The 23,636-nt window shown below is 53.2% G+C and overlaps 1 protein-coding gene across 7 annotated transcripts in view; it reads left to right on the top strand.

The window, feature by feature from the left end:
- Positions 1–23,636, top strand: part of MYLK (myosin light chain kinase) — a 269,948-nt gene that overhangs the window by 181,887 nt on the left and 64,425 nt on the right. For 6 of the 7 annotated variants that reach the window (XM_061194266.1, XM_061194267.1, XM_061194261.1 and 3 more), the window contains 4 exons: positions 64–313; positions 6,631–6,702; positions 7,135–8,372; positions 15,339–15,455. In XM_061194266.1, the coding sequence (XP_061050249.1) occupies positions 64–313; positions 6,631–6,702; positions 7,135–8,372; positions 15,339–15,455 (1,677 nt within the window). Of the gene's footprint in view, positions 1–63; positions 314–6,630; positions 6,703–7,134; positions 8,373–15,338; positions 15,456–15,835; positions 15,896–23,636 lie in introns of those variants that run through there. The other variant, XM_061194268.1, reaches the window with a different exon arrangement.

The following is a 23,636-nucleotide window of genomic DNA, read 5'->3' as shown; positions in this document are numbered from 1 at the left end:
AGTTGAGTGGATGCTCTCTGCTGAAAGGCCTCCCTCTCTAACTCAATCCTTTGCTAACTTCAGAGCCTCAGGATGGCACCCAGCCCTGGTTCATCAGCAAGCCCCGCTCAGTGACAGCCTGCCTGGGCCAGAGTGTCCTCATCTCCTGTGCCATAGCTGGGGACCCCTTCCCCACTGTGCACTGGCTCCGGGACGGCAAAGCCCTCTCCAAAGACACTGGCCACTTCGAGGTGCTACAGAATGAGGACGTGTTCACCCTGATTCTAAAGAACGTGCAGCCCTGGCATGCCGGCCAGTATGAGATCCTGCTCAAGTGAGTCTGCATGACCTGCCAACCTCCTTTAACCCCTACCCCCCAAATTCCTACCTCCCAGCAAAGTCCCTACCTGGGACTCGGAAGCCAGAGGAATCACAAAGTAATGTGGGGTTGGGCTTCAAGGTAAAGAAAGTGCAGGCTTGGTGCTGCTGCTTTTGTTTCTTCCACTTCAATACAACAGAGGTTCATTGAGAGCCTTCTCTTCTGAGCTCAGTTCCCCAGAGTCCTCTCTTATTACATCCTGGCTTTTGTTCCCCCATTATTTGGTGTATGAAGACTATGAAGGAGGGAAGATGGATTAAAATTGGAAAAGCAACAGGATAGAGGGAATGTATTCATTATCTATTGCAGAGTAACAAATTACCCCCATACATAGCAGCTTCAGACAACAAACAGTTATATTCTCATAGTTTGTACTGGTTGGGAATTTGAAGCAGCTTAGCTAGATGAGTTTTGGCTCAGGGTTTCACGTGAGGTTTCAGTGAAGATGTCAGCAGGGGCTGCTGTCTCTAAAGGCTCGACTGAGGCTGCAGGGTCCACATCTATGATGGCTCACTCACAGGGCTGTTGGCAGGAGGCCTCAGCTCCTGGCTGTGTGGACCTCTCCCTAGTGCTGCTTGAGTGTCTTCATGACATGGCAGCTGGCTTCCCCAGAGTTGGTGGTCCAAGAGAGAGAACTAGTTGGAACTTGCAATGTCTCGTATGACCTATCCTTGGAAGTAATGGAAGCACCATTACTTCTGCTACACTCTCTTTGCAAGAAGTGAGTCACTAAGTGCAACCCATACTCCAGCAGAGGGGAATTAAGTTCCACCTCTTGGAGAAAGGAGTATCAAAGAATTTGTAGACATTTAAAACCACTACAGGGACGTTAACTATCCCCATTCCTTCTTCCTCCCTTTCAAGATCTTTCTAGGGAACATGAGAAGGTAAGCTCCATGAAGGCACACTGCCGTGTTCCCAGTGCCTAGAACAGTATCTGACCGTAGTCAGCATTTGGTAACTACTTGTTATATGAATGTGATCCAGAAATGTTCTTCTACCTTTAAAATGTTCTAACTCTTAAAATTCCATGCCAACCCTGGGTTGACAGAGACAGAACGCCAGCCCCTAGGGTTGGTATTAGCATTGAAGAAGATGCTAATTGAAGAAGCATTGAAGAAGCATTGTCTGTACCTGGACTCTGTAAACAGGTTGTGCCACATCCTGAAGATGGCTGGACTGCTCTGGCTCAGGTGCCTGGCCACTTTGCAAGGGGCTTGCTCTCCTGGATCAATCATTTCCCTGTACTGAGCCCATCATGTTCAAGTCTCTGAGCTCTGTAGCAATATGCCAAAGCTACTGCCATGATGGAGCATTGTTCCTACAGTAATGACAAAACCCAGCATGTGCTCCATCTACTTGGGTCCTTTCTGGGCATGTGCTTTATATTTGCATCATTAGCTTTTGCTGCATAACAAATCATCCCAAGACTTAGTGACTTTTAAGAAAATACCCATTTATTATTCATTGGGCATCTTTGGATCTGCTAGGAAATTCTACTTAGCTGGGCAAGGCTCAGCAAACCTCAACTGAGCTAATAACATGTCTGTGGTCAGCTGATGAGATGTCCATGGGCTGACTGGTCATCCTACCACCATCAGCAGTATGCTCAGAACACATCAACGGCCTTTGCCTTGTGTCTGAACCATTTATTATCAGGAAGGCCAATCTGCCTCCAAAATAGAGAGAAGATAGTTTCTTCTTCCTCTAGGCCAGTACAAATAGTGGAAACTGATTGTATGTTAGAATAGAGCTTGTCTGTATGAAAGGAGTGGTGCTTTGAGATAATACTCATGTAATCAAGCTAGACATCCTAGAAGAGATGAGCTTTTTGTGGGATTCTGAGGCAAATGAGTAAAGTCTTGTTGGATAGGCTGAGCACGAGAGGGTAGGAAAGAACAAAGCAAGGCTGTGGGAAGTCTGCCAGGCCGGAGTGGAAGGTTGCACTGGGAGGTCGGCAGGCAGACTGTCTGGGCCCAGCTGGGGACAGTCATAAAACTTAGACTGTCCTAGCTGGAAGGGACTTCAAAAGTTATTTAGCCACCTCCTTGTTTAATAATGGGGGAAGCTGAGGCCTCAGGGTCACGGCCACCCAAAGGTGAGTAGCAGAGCCTAGACTGGAACCCTAGCTCTGTCTTTAAATCAGATGCTCCTCCATTCTTTGTTTCAGTGCACTGGGAACTTGGGAAACCTGGGACATCGCACTAGGGTCCCCACACGTGCAGCCCTTGCCCCTTTTCCCTCCCCAGAGTCCAGCCTCTTCATTCCTTTGGGAGGCTGCTGCCCTGGCCTTGGCTTTGTCCCCAGTGAGAAGGAGCCAGTCCGTGGTTGCCCTGGGGAGTGTGTGCCAGGCCTGCCAGGAGGCCTGCTGCCCTGTGGCTTTTCTCAGACCCAGACCTAGACCCAGGACAGAATGCCTTTCAAGGAGGGAGACTAGGAGGCTGGGAGGAAGCCAGGCTGAGGGTGGGGGTGGGACAGGTGCTCTCTGTTCTGCTGAAGTTGGGGGTACATACGGGTGGTTGGTTTCTACCTCCCCTCCCCTCCCCTTCCCTTCCCTCCCCTTCCCTAGCCCTTGTCTCCCGAACTAAAAGGGGAAATGTCAAAAAGTCAGCTCCAAATTCCAGCTGAAATATTTCAAAAATTGATACTTGCCAGGAAATTAGTTCTTTAAACTAATTTTGCATATAAAATCCATTCCAGGGGTGGGTGATTCAGAGTGGGACAGCGTCCAAGGCTTTGTAACCAAAGACTGGGGCTTCTTATTCAGGGTTTAGGAGGCAGGGAACACAAAGGATTCTGTTAGTTGTAAAAGGTACAGCTTATAGGGTGACAGCCACATGTCTTCTGTGGCAGCACCTGGGCTGGGCATGGGGGTGGCGCCTCAGCCTCAGGCCTGACTTTGTAACTGAATACAGTATGTGCAGACACCAAAGAGGGCCGAAGGGACTTCCCTGGTGGCGCAGTGGTTAAGAGTCTGCCTGCTAACACAGGGGACACGGGTTCGAGCCATGGTCCGGGAAGATCCCACATGCCACGGAGCAACTAGGCCCGTGCGCCACAACTGCTGGGCCTGTGCTCTAGAGCCCACGAGCCACAACTACTGAGCCCACGTGCTGCAACTACTGAGGCCTGTGCACCTGGAGCCCGTGCTCCGCAACAAGAGAAGCCACCACAATGAGAAGCCCGCGCACCGCAACAAGGGGTGGCCCCAGCTCACCACAGCTAGAGAAAGACCGCGCAGCAATGAAGACCCAACGCAGCCAAAAATAAACAAATAAATTAATTAAAACAAAAAAAAAAAGAGGGCCGAAGAGGCTGATCAGCTGGTTAGATTATCTGGGGTGTGGCTTCCAGGCAACAGGCCTCTCTGACCTTTGCAGGCTCCAGATGAACCCATGATTAGCCTTCAAAGTCTAGCAGAGACTTAAGTTTGTGGCTGCAGGCATAGTGACCCCCATGCCAAGGAATGATATACTTAGTGGGCCAGCCATGGTATCCCAAGTTCTCTACCTCCCATCTGCCCCCTCAGACTGCCTGGGTACCTCAGGGTGAGGCCTGGGGAAGGCCACCTGTACCTGCCTCCTTCAAGGCAGGTAATAGAAAACAACAGAAGTGCTTACCTGCTTCCCCCATGGGGAGATAGAGCTTACTCCAGCTTGGGGGTCAGGGCACCCCACCATTTAGAGCCTCTGAGGGGCTTGGCTAGGGCAAAGCAGGGCCATCTGGTCAGTGTCTGCTCCTGATTTTTGCATCTGGGCTGTGTGCTGCTTGTGAGAGGAGGAAACTCAGCTGAGGAGATGTCGAAAAGGGCTCCCCGGAAAACGTGGCCCTTGGGCATCTCGTCCTCCTGCTCCACGCCAACCCCAGGCCCCGCACCCTGTGCTTGAAAGAAAAGTGGGAACAGAGTGGGCTCTACTGGCCAGCAGCCTGGCAGAAGGGGGGTGCCAGGGGGCTGGGCCTCACCCCCAAGTGACCTCCCATGGTTGACCCAAGCCCTGTTAGCCTTCTGTGCTGAGTTCTCAGGATGCTCTGAGGGCCTCCTAGCCTTCCCAGGGCCTGGCACTGAGGAGGCACCTAACTGCTGTGTGTGGCGCAAAGGAGCACCCTGGGCCCTCAAACTCCCCGAACCTTGAATCTGCACCCCCGAGAGCTTGAGCATTGAGGAAGGTGACCAGAAGGGGACCCCAGAAGATGAGAGGAGTGTTAGGGAGCACAAAAGATCAACCTCTCCTTCTGTCATGTGGGTCCCAGTGTCCAGGAGTGAACAGTGACCCCCCCCCCCGGGACCCTCAAGAATCATCTGCCACACAGTGGGCTGCTGGTGCCTGACCCGGAGCTGGTCCTCCATTGGGAGGGAGGCCAGGCAAAGCAAGGTAGATACCCACATGCATCGGCAGAGCTACGGGACACATGCTCAGCTCTCTGTCCACGTGGGGGTGACATACACACGTTCCCAAACATGGGCCTGCAGGCACAGGTGCCCATCAGGTGGAGCCCACATACCTGCAGTTGATATACACATACACACAGAGACACACACAAACACACACATGTCCCAGAATAGATTTGTACTGGTCAGCGATCAGTGGGGTGGGATGGGAAAGTTACAGGTCTTGGATTCAAGTAGACCCAGGTCCCAACCCCTTCCCCTGCTAGCCAGCTCTGTGAGTTTAGGCAAAATTACTTAACCTTGATGAACTTCATTTTTCTTACCTATAAAAACAATGCTAGGCTTCCCTGGTGGCGCAGTGGTTAAGAATCCTCCTGCCAATGCAGGGGACACGGGTTTGAGCCCCAGTCCGGGAAGATCCCACATGCTGTGGAGCAGCTAAGCCCGTGCGCCACAACTACTGAGCCTGCGCTCTAGAGCCCGCGAGCCACAACTCCTGAGCCCACGTGCCACAGCTACTGAAGTCCGAGCACCTAGAGCCCGTGCTCCACAACAAGAGAAGCACCGCAATGAGAAGCCTGCGCACCGCAACAAAGAGTAGCCCCTGTGCGCTACAACTAGAGAAAGCCCATGCACAGCAACGAAGACCCAACACAGCAAAAAATAAATAAATAAAAACAAAACAAAAAACAATGCTGACCCCAACCTTTCAGAGCTGCCATGAGTAAGTGAGATGGATTGTGTCTACGGTAGGGTCTGGGGCATGTGTCAGCCCCTGAAGTGCAAGTAAGATGGCCAAGTGCAGGGAATGAGTGCGGGACCCCAAGAGCCCAACACTGCATCCCGGAAACTCCTGGGCCTCCCTTTCTTCCCTTTGCGATGGGCACAGCAGTGCTCTGAACCTCACTGGGCTGTGTGGGGACAAGAAAGATAGTGGCTGTGAGTCATGAAGGCTGGAAGGTGCTGCATACGATGTGGATATTATCAGGCAGAGTCACCTTTGGCTCTCAGATCTGCCTCTCCACTTCCCCTCGTCTGAGCAGAACCTTCTTGGCTGGTCAGAGCCCAGAAGTGCCAGCAGGTGGCAGCCTTGTGGGGTCGGAGGGCTGATCTGCTGTAAGCCCAGCACAGCGAGCCTGGTTGCAGCCCCTTTCCTGAGCAGAGGGGCCTCAGCTGGTCATGAACAGCTTTAACAGTGGGCTGAAGAATCCGGGGCCCTCTCCACCCAACGGAAGAAGAAAATGGGTCACCCTTGTAGGGAGACACCTGTTAGGTTTTTAATACAAAAAGTTCTGATCTGAGGGCATTCACTGGTGGGTAGGGATTGGAGGGTGCTTTCGTTTCATGAGCAGGTGAAGGGGACCTAGTAGGTAGGGGCACCTTGTGAGGAGAAGGAATAACCACCTCTGTATTAAGGGAGCATGGAGTCAGACTCAGGGTCACGGGGCAGGCTGACCGGGGCCACACAGTCTAGACCAAGGGGCTCCATCACAGCCCTTAGCAGTGTTAGTCTTCACTCTTCCTTGACCGAGTGATCGATTGATTGTATAATTTTTGTAATATACTTACAGAAAAGTAGTCCTACTTCTGGATGCCTACCGTAGCTATTGCCCAGAAGATTCTTTTTTTTTTTTTTTTTCCTTTTTAAACAAGAGCTGGAAAAATAAAGCGTGACCGAAGTGGGGGAGGGCCCTGCCCTAAATCTAGGTCTGGTGTGGGTGTGTTAGGGTCACAGCTTAGCCCAGGGTCCTGTCTTCCCTGGGGTCAGCCAGCCAGCCCATGGCCAAGTTCCCGCCTGCCCTGCCCTCCTCACAGCCCTAGGCTGGGCAGGCCCTTGGCCCAGAAAGCCTCTTGATCTGTATTGATCCCTTGAATTCTTCAGGAACCGGGTTGGTGAATGCAGTTGCCAGGTATCACTGATGCTACAGAGCAGCCCTGCCAGAGCTGTCCCGCGGTGAGTACCACCCAGGGGCTGCCCAGCCAGGCCCCGTGCCACCACCCGCCCACCTTCCTCCTGGTCCCAGCAGGCCCAGCCCAGCAGGCCCAGATTGTTTGTATCCTCCAGTAGAGGCTGCCCGAGCCAAGAGGGAGAGATTGGAAGGGGAATGAGGGAGGGAGAGCAGGGGAGGAGAGGGGGGTGAAATTTTTTTTTTTGGCATACACCCTTATAAGGCTACTGAAGTCATTACCGATGTAACAAACCAACTAAGCAAGCAAGCGCCTCTCACCAAAGTTCCCTTCTACAAACACGGCCTGGCCAGCCCCCTCCCCTGCCCCTCCCCTCCGCCCTCCCTCCCTCCCTGGGGATTTGCTCTCCCCTGACGTCTCTTTCTTACCCAGCCCCTTTTCCTCCTGCTACTTTCCTTTTTCCCTTCACTGGTCGCAGGGGGAGGGAGCCTGCCAGCGGTGAGGGCCTCTGCAGCCGGGGAGCTGGCGCTGATGGTGGTGGCGGTGGTGGCTACGGGAGCCTGAGGCCCGGCTGGCCAGCAGGAGGGCAGGGCGGGCCCGACGAGGGAGCCGGCGAGGGCGTGCGCGGGGTGCTCACGAGGCGCGTGGAGACGCGGCAGCACACCGAGGAGGCCATCCGCCAGCAGGAGGTGGAGCATCTGGACTTCCGCGACCTCCTGGGCAGGAAGGTGAGGACCAAGGCCTTGTCTGAAGAGGACCTGAAGGAGATCCCCGCCGGGCAGATGGATTTCCGCGCCAGCCTGCAGCGGCAGGTGAAGCCGAAGACTGTGTCGGAGGAAGAGAGGAAGGTGCATAGCCCCCAGCAGGTGGACTTCCGCTCTGTCCTGGCCAAGAAGGGGACGCCCAAGACCCCTGTGCCTGAGAAGGTGCCACCTCCAAAACCTGCCACCCCAGATTTTCGCTCGGTGTTGGGCAGTAAGAAAAAATTACCTGCAGAGAATGGCAGTAACAACTCTGAAGCCTTGAATGCCAAGGCAGCAGAAGGTCCCAAGCCTGTAGGCAATGCCCAGCCTTCAGGGTTTCTGAAAACCGTGGGCAATGCCAAGCCGGCCGAGACCCCCAAACCCATGGGCAATGCCAAGCCGGCCGAGACCCCCAAACCCTTGGGTAATGCCAAGCCGGCTGAGACCCCCAAACCCATGGGCAATGCCAAGCCGGCCGAGACCCCCAAACGCATGGGCAATGCCAAGCCGGCCGAGACCCCCAAACCCGTGGGTAATGCCAAGCCGGCCGAGACCCCCAAACCCTTGGGTAATGCCAAGCCGGCCGAGACCCCCAAACCCTTGGGTAATGCCAAGCTGACTGAGACCCCCAAACCCTTGGGTAATGTCAAGTCAGCTGAGACCCCCAAACCCTTGGGCAATGCCAAGTTGTCCGAGGCCCCAAAACCAGCTGGGAACGAAGAACTTAAGAAGGAGGTTAAGAATGATGTGAACTGCAAGAGGGGCCATGCAGGGGCCACAGATAATGAAAAAAGACCCGAGAGCCAAGGGACAGCCCCAGCCTTCAAGGAGAAGCTACGAGATCTCCGAGTGGTGGAGGGTGAGAAACTGCTGCTCCAGTGCCAGGTGGCCTCTGACTCCCCGGCCACCATCACCTGGACACTGAATGGAAAGACGCTCAAGACTACCAAGTTCATTGTCCTCTCCCAAGAAGGTAACACGGTTGGGGCCGGGAGGAAGGGTAGCTCTGTCCCAGCCACCGTCAGCTCCTGGAGCCCTGGCTTGTTGATGGTGTTAGTAGCCCAGAGCCTGGGTGGGAAAGGCCACTCTCTGTGCCCCTCACTCACAGGATTGGTACCCGCCACACTCCATTGCTGGGGGACAGGGGTGGGTGCCTGGTCCCCCAGGCACATTCCCAGATCTCAGCATCTGTCTGGCAGAGCCCCCTCATGGCACCCCTAGGCGTGGCTCCTCAGAGCAGGCCTGGGCTAATGCCTCCGATCATAGGCTTGGAAATGGGGGCACTGGGGCTAGGGCTGACCAGGGGCTTGGGGCTGAGAACTGCCTTTGAAGCAGTATTTTAGGTTCAGGTCAGGGTGTGCAGTGACGGGATGTGATTTGGGGTCAACAACTTAAGTCTTGATAACATTATGTGTTTGAAGGGACCCGAGGGGGAAGCCAAAACCCCAAGCAGCGCCTACGGCACACACTCACAGGCAGAGCCACTCGCTTCCTAATTTGGATGAGACTTTTGTTTGCTGGTATTTCACATTCTTGGGTTGTGGAGAGAAGAGGGGGGGCCCTAAATCCTGCCATCTGGGGCCTTTCAGGGTTTGGAGTTCTCAGATGGGCCAGTTTAACCTAGAGAAGAGATGGGGATGAGAGAGGTATTTTCCCTGACCCCTCATTTGGTTTGAAATGTTTTCGTAAATCTCAGTCCTGGATGGGAGCCCCAAGGACAGCAGGCTTCCCACGCCCCACTCTGGTGGCCGGCCCTAGGATAGAGTCTGGCCTGACTCGAGGCTGATGCTGGTGCTTCTGGACAGGGCAGGGCACAAGCTCCCGGGGATGTGGCATTTTAACCTTGAGGGGTAGAGGGCAGTCAGGGCAGAGGCCCTAACAGTCCTGTCAAATCCAGATCAGCTGAGACAGAAGCACTCCCCCCGCTGCGCTGCCTTCCTTCCCGTCCTCTGACGGCACCCCACTCCACCCCTCCCTCACCCCTCATCTGGCTTTCTTCCTTCCTCTTAAAAACTCTAATGAAGCATTTGAAAATAGCATTGTCCCTCTCAGCTCACGACGGAGTTTCTGTCTTCACTCTGCAGCTCAGACAGCAAATCTGGAACAGCTGAGCGTTTTGAATCTAACTGCTGAAGGAGTAAAGGGGAAATTGGCCAGGAGAGAAAAAAAGGGTGTCTTTTCTGCTAATGTGTTGACACGATAGCTTTTCCACCTGAAAATCCTCAGCTTGGTAGGGGCCTCCAGAAGCCATCTCATCCATCCCCCTGCCTCTGCTAGTTTGGCCTGTCCACACACAGGAAGGTATGGGGGATCACCATGGTGGGATGAGATGTCCAGGGCAGTGGATGCCAAGCCTTCCCTGCCACCTCTGTGCGCCCCTCCCTGTTGGAAAGTTTCAGGTAAAACTGACCCGAAACCTTGACCAGGAGAATTTCCCAGGCTACCCTGTGGTGACCTCTCGGGGCGGGACAGAAGGTGGGCAGCTGCCATCGTGGGGACATGTGTGGTCCCATAGTCCTACACGCTGTGAGGTCCATGGCTGTACCACCCTCGGGGAAGCTGATGTTGGGACGGCTGAGGGCAATGCCCATGGCTGTGCAGCTGTTGTGGGACTTGCATGGAACCTGCAGAGCCACCAAGAGCTGCTTATAAACAATCAACTAGACAAAGCAGTGTAGGCACACCTCAGCTCTGAAACGCACCTGAGCCCTTAGAATGGGCTGTTCATACCCAGGGTGCCTTGATGTAGCACAGCTGCTGGGCGCTGAGACCCTTTTACACTGGCTACTCCAGTGTCACCTCCCACAGAAAGCACCTCAGATGGACCCTTTAGGTCTAAAGCTGGGGAAGAAGACATGATTAAATGAAGGCCAGCACAATGAGAGGATAAAGAGAGACTGGGGCGGTGGGGGGGCGGAATTATGGAGATAGCCCCCAAACCAACATTTAAAAAGGTTCTAAATATTTGTAATTCTCCTTTGAAAAATAAGAATAGCCTGCACTAATTGAACACCACGTGCCAGACACTGACCTAGGCATCTTACTATGCTTTTCACTCATTTAATCCTCACAACCACTATACTGCCCATCTAACAGAGAAGTTAAGCACTTTGCCCAAGCCTGCACAGCTAGTTAGTAACAGAGCTGGGATTGGAAGGCAGGCAGTTGAGTTCCAACGCCTAGACCGCTGTGCTCCATCACCTCTTAGTTAATTCTTGTTAGCGTGTCAGCATCCTGGTCCTTCCCTGACCAGCTCCCCGAGAGCGTTGTCTATCAAGGGAAAAGGCTAATGGCTGTTTATTCCGCAACACTGTCAACAGTTGTCAGGAGGCTGGAAGACTGGCGGTGCCCTCTGGGCTTGTGAGTTTCAGGTATTTTCACTGCAGTAGAGGAAGCTGACCTTGAAACGGGCCTGGGAGGGAGAAGGCCTGGTCTCAAAGCAGCGGCCACGCTCTGTCCACTGCCCCTTCTCTAGTGCTTCCACTAGAGTCCAAATCTACAAGAGCCCGGGTCAAACACAGACCCAGGAGAAAACCTGCGGTAAAGCCTTGTCAGTGACCGCTTCAGGAGGCTCCGCTGCAGGGAGTGGGACCTCTGAGAGGTATGAGTAAATCTGCTCTCGATAGATCTGGAAAGAGAGGACACACACGCACAGTGATAAACCTCTTCCAGCCAAGTGCCGATGATGAGCTGCTGGGAGTGAGAGGAGAGGGAGCTGAGTGCTGGGCCGCAGGGAGAGGCTGGTGGTGAAAGAGCAGGGCCTTGATCTGAAGTGTGAAGGCAGGCAGGGCTCGCAGCAGGAGAGGGAGGGTGTGGGCTTCCCAAGCAGGAACACAGGCAGCAGCCAAGGCAGGCCCACTCCCAGCATCATCTGGGCTCGAGAGGGAGGCGCGGCCCCATTCCATCCCCTATCATGCTAAGGAACTCAATTCTAAAGGCAGTAGGGAGCCATGTAAGAGTTGGGAATGGAGAGCAATAGACACAAAGCTGGGGTTTACGGGTTTTGATTGATTCTGTGCCCAAAGACAAGGAGGGAGCTTACCGAAGAGGGTGGGGAGAAAGGTGGTGAGGCCTGGACGAACAAGGTAGCCATGGCCACAGACAGGAGATAACCAGTGCGAGAAGCAAAGGCAGAATTAACAGAACCTGCTGCCTGGCTTGGAAGGGTGGGGGCTGGGGTGGAGGAGCACTGAGTGTCCATGTGTGGGTGACTGGGTCCCAGTGATGGCACCAGTGGAAATAAGGAAGGAAGCTGGTGTTTTGAGGGGTTTGTAGGGAGAAGGGGGGTTGCTAAGTAGGTTTCCCCATCCTTCACACCCTACTGAGCATCCTCTCCACCCCCGCCTCCCTGACTCGGAACCCTTCTTGTTCCACTGCACTGAACCCCCTTCTGTTACCTCATCTAAGATCAAGATTCACTTCCTCCAGGACTCCTTCCCAGACTGTTGTCCCTGGGCCTTTGGCCATGACAGACTCTTGTGCTCTTCCCCCATCAATGTGTGTGTCTGTGACCTACTGCTGGTGGGCACTGTTGATAGGTTTCAGGGGTGCTTCTCTGAACCCTGTGCTTGGATAGGGCTCATAGCCCACAGGCCCCCCAAAACATGATTATGTCCACTCTGTCTAGCACCAAGGAGAGCAGGAGAGGTGTGATGGCAGTCAGTTGAGTTGACTGTTCATTCTTGGAGGGACCTGTGGAGGTCTCCTTGCTCTTCTTGCATCCCCCAGAACGGCAGGGCGGATGGTGCTCACTTACAGCAGCTGGACCTGCCCTCCAGGCCTGCAGAGTGGCCTCACCAGGCCCTTTCTGGACCTGCAGCAGCGCTGCTCAGGCCTTGGCCCAGGACTGGGAGACCCATGGCTGGCCAGTGAGCTCTGCGCAGCTCCTGAGAAGTGCTTTCATCTTTATGCCTTGTTTCCTGTCCCCGGGCCAGGCTCCTCTCCCTGGCAAACATTTCTCCCCATCTATGAATGAGGGTTCATTTTTGTTGCTGCTGTCAACCGATGATTCATTTTTAATTGCCTTCAGTGTGGGATCTTGCAAAGGCTTTTTCAAAACCTGTATAAGTCCATCCTACAAAACACAAGGATTTATACAGCACCTACTATGTGTGAGGCAGTATTCTAGCCCTTTTCATTGTATGCATAATCCACTTGAAGAATTCTGAGTTAGGCATTTTTTTTTCCTTTTAGAAACTATACTATCTTTTTCAATGGTAGGTTATGTTTGATTAAGTGTTCATGACTTTCTGTTGCATAGATCCTACCAGATCACCTGCTCCAGAAGTATGCCTTGGACATTCTCAGAACGGCAAACTTTTGTTTTTAAACTGACTGCATTCCAGGCTCAGGAAAAACATTCATAATAGTCTCAGTCACTGCCCTCCACGATCTAGCGTGGGAGAGAGGCGTGTGTTTCAGTAATGGCCTTGGGAGACAAGCTCTGATAAAGGTGAACTCAGGACACGGAAGAGGTCCACCTATGGCCAGGGGTGCTTAGAGATGGCAAGGAAGGCACCATCCCTGAGGAGGTGACCTGGAGCTGAGTTGTACTGTCCCGGCATGCTGGGGGACCAGGTCAGGAGACACTGCTGACTGAGGGCAGCCTCGGAGCAGAGCCTCTAGGGCTTGGGACCACTCCCTCTACCTCGTACATCCCACGCCCCCTCTCCCCCCACACTCAGAAAAAGCACAAGACGGTGGGGTGGTCTTCAGACTCTGTGGCCTTGAGGGGCTCTCCCAGGGACCAGTCTAGCTGAGCCATTCATTGGATCCCTGGTTCCCATCCCCCTCACCTTCCTCTCAAAATTCCCCACCAGGCTGAGGCTTCTCAAAAAAAACTCTGGGAAACAGTTTTTTTTCTGGAGGTCAGGAATAAGCTGTCCCACAGGAAATACCAGATGCTTCAATCTGGGCCAGCCCAGCCTCCAAGCCTGCTGGGGGCCCTCCCCCAGCCCACGCACATGGCCAGGGGTCCAGGCTCTGAGCGGCTTGGAAAAACTGCCTTTCTGAGGCTTTCCCCCCGTGAAGGGCGAGGGCTATGGTCTACATGCTCCACCTCTCCTGGGGGTCTCACTACTGTTTTGTCCCATTTGGGTTTAAGGCTGAAGGCAGCTGGGGGACTGAAGCTGAGAGACAATCAAGAATTCGACCAGGATGTCTGTTGGCAGTGGGATATCTGCTCCCCGAGCCTTAGCCTCAGACTGAGGGAAAATGGCAAGATGGGGTCCGTTTCTTCTAAGCCTCGAGTTTGGGGGCCAGAGGTCATCTTCGCATGCCCCTGCCCTCCCAGATGAATGGAAATTTCTCTCTCTAGAAGACAGTAACCCTCATTCCCCGATTCCTGTGCCGCATAGTTCTCACTTTCATGACAGAGCTCCTAAAAATCCAACCTAAATCCTTTCTGCTGTAGTGTCTGCAAATTCTATCTCCTAGCCACAATGGGAAGAGATCCTGAGGCATTGCCGACCCCGGTGGGAGAGCATCGTGAGGTCCTTCTGAGAGGTAGGGTCTCAGCGAGAGTGTAGGAGGGAGGGGCGCAGATCAGCCATTCTGCCCCAAGGGGTCGGCAGGACTGAGGTTTCCCTCTTGAAGACCTTACCCAGGTGCCAGGAAGTAACGAGAACTATTCTGTCTCTGCTTTCTCCTCTAGCCTTAGTGAGGTTCTCTGGGCAGAACTGACGTCACCCTTCCTCTCTCTGAATATCCTGGTATTTGTTGGTCAAGTCTGTGCATCTGTCTAATGGGGGTGCGGGGACTTTTGAGATCAAAGGCCATGCTGCTTCGCATACACACCTGGGATGCACACAGCTCTGCCCGCGCAGAACCAGTGACTTGTGCCGGGCAGTGTGGCGGAAAGGGAGGTGGCCGGAGCCAGTGGCTCCAGGTGGCAGGATGCATGTGGCTCTGGCTGTATCCTCCTCCTCGTATGATGACGGCTGCCCTGACGACAGGGCAGCTTTGGGCAGGGCGCTGTGCTGCTGGCTTGTGTGTGTGTCTGATGGCAGGAATGAGGGTACTGCTGCCCTCCTGCCTGGCCCAGCAAGCCCAGTCCTCAGCTGGTGTCTCCCCACACCCTAAGGGAAACTCCCTAAATGTGTCCCCCAGGGAAGTAGCCAGCCCTGGGATGAGAGAGCTAGGATGGGTGAGGACCAGACTTCTGTTCATGCCCAGCCTGACCCCTCCTTCCCCCAACCAGGCCAGAAGAGGTGTGCTGGGGCAAGGGCAGCCCCGTGGAAAAGAAGGCCATACCTCTCTGAGGGGACCAAAGGACCCTGCACTGAGAGAGGCAGCCCCACAGAGCCCCTCTCCCAGCCCAGGGCCCCTCATCGGCCATGATTCTCAGCTCAGATACCATTCCTGAATAGCCACCTCCAGGGTCCCAGGCTGGTCACTGTCTCCTCCCAACAGATCTGCCCACAGGCCAGTGTCCCTGCTGGACAGGGGCTCCTGCCCTCCCCCCCTCACCTCTTTGTTCAAAATGCCCTTTTCTAGGATGCATTCCCAGAAGCATTGCTGTAAGCAGGGCAGAGTGTCCTCACCTGCCACTGTCCGTACCACAGTCTGTGGACCTGAGCCTGACTACTGCTTGTCTCTCTTGGTGACATCCAGTGTGAGGGCCTGGGTCCCTCTGCCCCTTCTATTGTGCTGACGCTCTCCAAAGGCAGAGGCTATTTCTCTCTCTTCTTCTTACCTTTCTATCATATCCCCATGAGAGAACTTGCTGGGGGGGGGGCGGTTGGGTATATTTAGGGATCAGTTATTTTGGGTCTGGGTTATCAGCAAAAAGTGCCTTGGCTTTGGTGGGGCGAGCAGGTTGGTTCCCACAGGGCCTCTGATTTCTGGGCGTGTGAATAACACTCGCTCTGATGCTCCAAGTGCCCGGCAGGTGTTGGGCTCAGACCTGGTCCACTCAACAAATGTTCCTCTTCCCACCCAGGCTCACTGTGCTCCGTCTCCATTGAGAAGGCACTGCCCGAGGACAGAGGCTTATACAAGTGCGTAGCCAAGAACAGCGCCGGCCAGGCTGAGTGTTCCTGCCAAGTCACCGTGGACGGTAGGTCGTGCCCACCCACCCCTGCCACACGTACACTCTCGCCTCTCAGCGCCCCCTTCCCACCATACCTGAACAGGGCTGCAGCCGAGGCTGCCATCCCAACCTGAGGCGTTCACTTTGTGGGTGACAAACCATCTTCTGCAAAACAATGAGACAGGAAGGAAAGTGGGAGCTCTACTTGGCGGTCCCCTGTGGCCTCACAGCCCTGTCCCCGGCTGGGAAGAGGGCTGCTCACCTTGCTGGTCCCCCCTCCCCAGTCCTGACCCCGCATGCCAGGCAGGGAAGGGCGAGACAGGGCAGGAGGAGAAAAGACACACCCACAGGAAAATGACTACATAGTATTTTACAAGCCGCAACGAACAAGTGTCAGTGCCAGCAGGACAGACCCGTGAGGAAGAGGGAGCAGAGTGAGGTCCAAGTGGGGACACTTCCTCCAGGAGGTGAGTAGGGGCTGAGGCTTCGGGTAACGGGGACAGGCCTGCCTCTGCAGTTAGAGAAAAGTAATCATAATACAGCAGAGGGAGAGGAAGAGACGCGTGGGGACAGAGAGGCTTACCAGGTCTGAGTGGAGTTTCCTGTGAGGAAGGGGCGAGTCCAAGCTGTAAGGAATGGGGATTTGTCCTAAAGAAATGCAGGTAGTATGTTTGTGACTTTCCTTTTCTCCTCTGTGTAGGGTTAGAATTAGAGGCTTGGAAGTAGATGGTTTAGGCCACCACCCTCACTTGACGGGACGGGACACCAGGCTGTTCAGAGAGGGAAAGCTTCCCTCATGAGGTTCCCTGCTCTACTGAGGGCCAAGCCAGGGCCAGAGTCCCATCTTGGGACTTGCAATCCAGTGCCCTTTCTTGGTTTTTCGTTACTTGCCTGGAACTGTCTAAAAAGGTAGTTTGGGGAAAACAATTTCTTGCCCTTGAAATGCCTGGTTAGTAACTATCAGTGACACGTTAAAAGCTATTGTCCAAATAAGGCATCTTGAAGACCAGCTTTGTTGTTCCTCTGACTTTGAATATAATCACTTGACTTCTAAACCCCTAACCTGTTTCACCGCCATTCCACAAGATGTGGAATCATTGTCTCCATTCTGGATTTCGTAATATGATTTCCTGATCATAAAAACCAAGATCCGTGATACATAATGAGCGGGAGAAAAGAAAAGAGAGTCTTAAAAACCAGAGTCTTTTTTAAAAAAACATATAATGGCAACACAGATTAAATTGTCAGTAGCCAACAGTAAACCTGAAACTGTAGAATATTGTGGGTGTCTCCCTGGAGTTCTGTGAATGTGTTTGTCACAGGGGCTCTTGAGTCTAAGGGAGCAGATTCCATGGGTCAAAGTGTATGGTCATTTCAGAAGGGGGCTTGAAACACATGTTTGGAGGCTGGGGGCTGCTGCTTCTGATTACTCCTGTCACCCACCCACCTCAGAGTTCTGTTTCTTTCTAGACAGGTGCTGCAATTTAAAAAACAGTGTCTCTGGGAACTTGACCCCAGAAACCTATTTCTAACAGCGCCACACTTGGGACCCATGCTGGTTCCAGAAGGAAGCCCCGCCTGTTAATGAGGTTATCTGCTTTTGGAATCCCTAGCCTCTTTGGGTCCTATTTACATGGCTAGCTGAAGGCAGGACAGCAATTCATTCTCCTTATCTGCAAAGTGTCAGCACCTTTTCCAGAAAGAGCAAATGGCTCATTTTTAAAAATTTCCTTTTTCCCTAGAGAGTACATTTGGGGATTCTTTTTTTTTTTTTTTTTTTTTTTTTTAAGGTTTGGGGAATTCATTCTGCAACTTAAAGGGCTTTCTTTGCCCCTAAGTTGGTCTCCTTCTAATCTTGGCCATCATAATGTATCTATGGTTCCTTCAGAGGGGCCTCTGCAGGGTTTGGTCTCAGACTACAGACTGGGATGTGGGTCTTAGGAGAAGTGCTAGGAAGGGGATGAGAGGGAGACCAGCTGAGATAACAGGGCCGACTCCGGGTTAATTGGGTTTTATTTTGTATTTTTTCAAAGAGAAAAAGGGAAGGGCATCCCCCCCTCCACACCCACTCTTTTCCCTGTTGCTACACCTGGAGCTATGTTCTTGTCCTTCCTGCCACATTTAGCTTTATCTTTCCATCAAGAGCCACCTCTGGGCAAATAGGAAAGGACTACAGGCTCCTGAGCTGCTCCCCCGCCCCCTTTCAGCATCTTTCCCCCTGTGCTCCTCTCAGCTAAATAGGCTTCAAGTCCTGCTCTGTCCCCGATCCTCTCAGCTCTCCCCGCACCCTTAGGCGATAGTACCTGGCTTAGAGGTCCCAGTGGGCCCATGAACCCTTTGATGTTATAGGCAAACTTTTATGTGTTTGTGGATTAGAGCATTTTTCTGAAGAAAGGGTCCACAGTTTTTAAACAAATTCTTAAAAGAAGTCATGAATTAAACTACAGTGAAGAACCACTTGCCCTAAGAAGTAACCTTGACTGAACTTTGAAGCCTAGTCGTTGGGCAGGGTCTTCCATTGCTCTCCATCTGCAGCTGCCCTGCTAAACCTCTGGATAAGACCAGTCTTGCTTCCCTCCTAAGGGGCTGCAAGGTCCTTCTCCTCTCGGGGTGGGGACCACAGCTAATGCTGATGCCAGGCTGGCCCTGCCCCCGACAGTCACTCACTATCACTCACGTAGCCTGTGCTGGACACCATTTAGACTATATATCTGTGGCTAATAGAATGATGTATTTCAAGACCTCATGAAAATGACTTTGGCTCATTGGCTGTTCCGTATTAGCCACACTACTTCTTCCCTCTTATAGAAAAGACAGGGAGAGGTAGCCTTTATAATGTAGCACATCTGGCTCTTTTAATCCTGCCGTTTGGGTTGTTTCCATAAGAAAAAGGGTGCTCTGTGCACTTTCTTGATTATGGTCATACCGCCATTCCTTCCAGGTTAGCAGCAGACATGTCAACTTGTACCACAGAAGGCAGCTGAAGCCTGGGGTGGGTAAGGACTTGTCCGAAAACTCACCCAGGAGGAGAAAAAGCTGACCTTCAAGGCCTGCCATGGCCTGCCGTGGCCAGAAACTCTTGTGCATTTTTAGTTTATGCAACAGTTGGGCAGGTTATCTTTCTCAGTGGGAAAACCCAGGCTCAGCGAGGGTCAGCAGCCTTCCCCAGTCACTCAGACAGTAAGCAGGAGATGCCGTTTCCCTGGGTGTCTGTGATCCCAAAGCCCAGGCCCTTCGAGCCACCCTGCACAGGGAGTCACATGACTCCCTGGCATGAGTTACCCTGGCAGGACTCCAACCCAGGTGTGTTTGGTTCCAAAGTCTGCACCTTTCCACCACCTGCATGGCCTCCCTGTCTAGTGAATAACATGGCAGTGTCCACTGTCCGAGAGATCCAGGTCTTCCTTACTAACAGCCCTTCTTGCTGGGAAGTCCTTCTGCACCTCTGGCCTGAGTGGCCCACTCCCTCTCATTCAGACCCAGGTGAGAGGTGAGGAAGCAAAGCCCTTTGTAGGCCCAAATCCCAAGACCGGGCAGATCAGGCCGCCCTTCCCAGCCACCTTGCCAAGGGCATCGGGCCTCAGCTACCAGTGAGATCAGGGACTTTGTAACCATGGAGGCTGGTGTGTGCATGTGGTAGGGGGTGGCGTTCCCATGGGCCTTCTCTCAACCCGTATGTCAGTGCCCGCTCTGCTCCTGGGGCTGGGGTTAAAAGCAGTGAACGAAACAAGTTCCTGTTCTCAGAGCCCTTACATTCGAGTGAGGGAGAGACAAAAATACGGATGAACAGATATGTCATGCGATCTCAGGCAACAACACATGCTGTGAAGAAGCAAAGCAGGGTGATGGGGGAGCGTGCTGTTGTTGGAGAGGGTGAGGCCTCTCTGAGGAAGAGGCATTTGAACAGAGACCTGAAGGCATTTGGGAAGGAGTCCCAGCAGTAGCACGGCAGAGGTAAGGAACAGGAGCAAAACCCTGAGCTGAGACTGTACGGGAGACACTCCCAGAAGGAGAGGTAAGGAGGCCAGGGTGGCCGAGCCCCGGGCCAGAGGCAGAGTGGTAGGAAATGAGACTGAGGAGGACCAGATCTGCAAGGCCATGTAGGCTGTGACCAGGACACTGGATTTTATTATAAGTATGGTGGGACAACCCTGGCCATTGTAAAGGATCACTCAGGCGGTGACCAGACCCAGGAGGGGTAAGAGGGAGAGCAGATTCGAGGTTGCCACGATAGCCCAGGCATGAGATGATGGCAGCTTAGAATCTGTGGAAGAGGTGGGAAATGACCAGATTTATAATGTTTTGACAGTACAGCTGATAAGATTTGCTGATGAGTTGGAAATAGAGAGAAAGGGAAGTCAAAGGTGACCCTTAGTTTTCGTGAGGGAGCACAGGTCAATGGTGGTACCACCTACTAAGATCAGAATGGGTAGGGGTGGGGTACAGTCAAGACTTTCGTGTATGTGAAGTTTAAGGTGTCCATTAGACATCCAAGTGGGCCTATCACGTAGGTTGACCTTTAGATGAATCTAGAGTTGAGGAGGGAGGTCGGGGTTAGATGCAGGACATGAGGAGCCATCTTCATGAGGCCACTGAATGCCCTGGGAGTATATGAGGCCCCCAGGGATGGATGTGGATGGAGGAGGGAAGGAGAGAGTCCGACACTGAGAAGTAAGGCAGGACAGAGGTCTGCAAAGGAGACGGAGAAGGACTGGCCATGGTGAGACAGGAAGAAATCAAGCAGAGAGGGGTGTCCCAGAGGCCAAAGGGTGATCATTTCAATAAGAAAGGAATGATGGAGATCAATGTGTCAAAAGGCTCTGCCAAGTAGAATAAGATGAGCCTGAACATTAGCCATTGGATTTGGCAACTCGGGGCGATTTACAACTGTAAGAAGGGAGTTTAAAGCCTAATTTGAGGTGTATGCAGCTAATAACTAGCTGGGTGGGGATTTAAGCCCACACCTTGGCTCCTAACCACTGTGGTCCACTGCCTCCATGGCCAGGGAGCCCTTCTGACTGTGGCTGAGCCGACCCCCACTTCTTTTGTTGGCCTCGGTCTGCTCCCACTCCCATTTGTTCTTTATATTGTCTCAGGCAGCTAAAATGTATTAGGTTGAACTAAATAAAATTGCTATTTTAGTAGGTCAGAAACACTTGAATATTGGCGAATGGTGTGGTTCAACCTGAAACACGGGTATAAAGCACTTAGCATCGTGCCAGGCACAGCCTGAGTACCCAATAAATGCCAGCTCTTACTCCACATCTCATTCACTCCTCTGTTGGGGTGTTGTTATTCCCTTTTTCCTGGTGAAGAAAGTCAGGAACTTGCCCAAGGACTCACAGTCACCGGCCTGTGGAGCCAGGAAGGCACTCATCCTGACCAGAGCTCTCTCCCTCCTGATTTTGCCAGCATGCTGCTTGCTCCTGGGCAGACAGAGAGAGAGAGAGAGGCCAGCCCCTCTGCCCTGCCCCCTCCTGGGGCTCCTGGAAGCTCAGACCCCCCCTCCCAGAAGCCTCCCAAGACCTCACTCCCCCTGCCTAGGGTTGCAGCTCTGGGAATGACCTCTCTCGGGGGAGACAGAAGAAGAAATGCTGCGTTGGAAGGCTGAGCCCAGAGCTAGCCCAGGAGTCGAAGGGGTGAGGCATTGTCCATATAAGGACACGTTTTCCTCTTTATGTTGAGCCCCCGCCCCACTCCTCACACCACCACCTTCCTCCCCCCTGCTTCTTTGGGGGCACCAGCAGACCAGCAAAGGACTCCAGCCCTGGGGCCCAGATCTAGAAATGGAGTTCAATTTCATCACAAACTGATTAAAATAGACAGAAAATACACGCTGCTCTTAAACTTTTATTACTATTATTTTTATCCCCTGGGCAGCCATGTGAGCACAAAGCTGGTTCTGATTAAGCACGTGGTCCTCCCAGCCCACTCCTTGCTGCGGTTCTCACGGACAGACTGACGGCTAGTGGCTCGTGGTGCAGGCACAGCCCACAGGGCGCGGGGGTGCTGCAGAGGGAAGAGGGGGCTCGTTCCACCCCTGTGGGGCTCCAAGTCTGGGGGTGTGCCTGGTCTGCCAGGGAAACTTGAACCCCTTTCCTCACGGCCAGATGGAAAGATAAGGAACATCTACAAACAAGGCTCAAAGCACATGACGGGGGTGGTGTACTCACAAGTCAGTGTAAAGCAGGCACCCAAGAGCTGAGGACGGATGAGCAGGCAGGAAACATGCAGCAGGGGCCCATCGAGGAGGGCTTTGTGAAGGTGGAGGATTCTAAAGCGGATTTGGGAAGGAGGCGAGGAAATGTGGCCAACAGGAGAAATGAATGAACAGGTAAATGATCACCGTGGCACACATTCTCTCCCTAGAGCCTTGTAGTGCTGTGAGGCAGAGAAAATAAGTGTAGTTTCCCTTGTACAAATGTGGAAACAGAGACCCAGGGCAGCTGAAATTATTTGCCCACAATCCCAGGATTGCTGATGACAAAGCTGCACCTAGAGCCCTCCTCTCTCCATCCCTACTCTAATGATGCTTGGAAGCAAAGCCCATCGTGACCCCACGAGGAGAGAAGGAATCTCAGTCCCTGTCTCCTTTCTTTCAGGAGCCCAGGAAAACTGGGCCTCTCCTCCTTTGCTTGCTTATGCCTCAGTTTCCCCATCAATTAAAAAAAAATCTTGGTCCTTCCTTGTCTCCCTCCTCTGATGCCCCGGAACTCACTGGGAAAAAGACGGCAAAGCGAGTACTTATGCCAAGGAAGAGAGGACTGTCTGTGCACACTCTGTCCTCGCCTCCTCTTCCTTAAAAGGGGGGAAAACAAAGAAATTTCTGGGTGCGCCTTTCTTTAAATTGTCATTGGTGCTGTCAGAAGTGCTGGTCTTGAAGGAAGGGAAGAAGGGAGGCCCCCAGAAAAGGGAACCATAGACTCACCCCATGACCTTGGTTTATGGCAGCCTGATCTGCAAATATCAAGGGAAGCATGGGCAGGAATAGTCCCTGAGACCCACCCTCACCTCTACACACACACACACACACACACATGCACGCGCGCACACATGCACACACACACACACACACACACCCCCTCTGAGGAGAGAGACTAGGAGTTTTCAACCTGGCGGCATATTATTTACTCCCAGCCCCCCACCCAGACCAATTAAGCCAGGATCTGGGGAGTGAGATACCTAGGTACAGGTGCTTCTAATGTGCAGCCAAGGTTGAGAACCAGAGGTTGATAAATGCGTACTGAGGTTTGTTCTGTAGCTGAGAATGACCACTATGTCCGGGGAAAATACCCAATGTGAGAAAAATGAAATCATCCCCTCCCCATGGGACTTTCTGCTCCTCCACCCATGTCCACACAGAACCTGGTGTGTGGGCGGCCCACTGAGGAGACCGGAACAGGCCGTGTCAGCTACGGATGGCAGGGACCCCTGACTCCTCATCTGGGGCTCTTTTGCTCTTACGAAAGGTGGCAGAAGGGTAACACACAGTGGGGAATGGAGGCAGGGTAGGGGGCCGGGTTATCAAGCACTGCTCAAAGGAATTTCTTCCAGCTTTGTTCCTTCAGCCCCATCCCCTGAAATATACTGCTGGGAAGTTCTACTTAAGGATTACGTTTAATCGTTCCTGTAGTTACACATATACAGCTTTTGGCCGACTGCAGTGGGGGACTGTCCCTGCGGCCTTGGAGACCTGTGTGCTGTGCCCGAGCCTCCGTTCCTGGATTACCCAGCTAATGGAGAGTGGGCAGGCCTTGGGTTGGGAAGGAAGCCTGACTGGTTTGGAGGAATTTATATGGACAGACCCACATTCTGGAGCAGGAAAGGGATCCAAATGCCATCTAGAAGGAGTAATGCATCCAGACGGGATCACCAAGAGTCTGCATGCTGGGGAAGTGTACCTGCCCAGCCCCTAGTTCTGTGCTTCCGAGCCCACCCTGCAAAGCCCCAGAAGCCCAGTCTAGGCGAGAGCACGTGTTAGAGTCTGGGATTGCCCCACCGTGGAGGCGGGGACAGGGAGATGGCCCTTCCTCCCCAGACAGGCCTTAGGAATGTGGCCAAGCCTCAGCTGGAAAGTCCCACCCCCTCCTTTCTCCCTCTGCGCTTCCTCTTCAGGAGCAGGAAAAGGATGCACAGGAAGGGGCTCGGAGGGGCAGGCTCCCTCCCAGCATAGTCCCTGAAGAGAGTTCCTTGTGGGGAAAATGCTGG

Source organism: Eubalaena glacialis, chromosome 6, assembly GCF_028564815.1.
Source record: "Eubalaena glacialis isolate mEubGla1 chromosome 6, mEubGla1.1.hap2.+ XY, whole genome shotgun sequence".
Classification (NCBI taxonomy): Eukaryota; Metazoa; Chordata; class Mammalia; order Artiodactyla; family Balaenidae; genus Eubalaena; species Eubalaena glacialis.
This window is presented reverse-complemented; position numbering and strand designations above follow the sequence as displayed.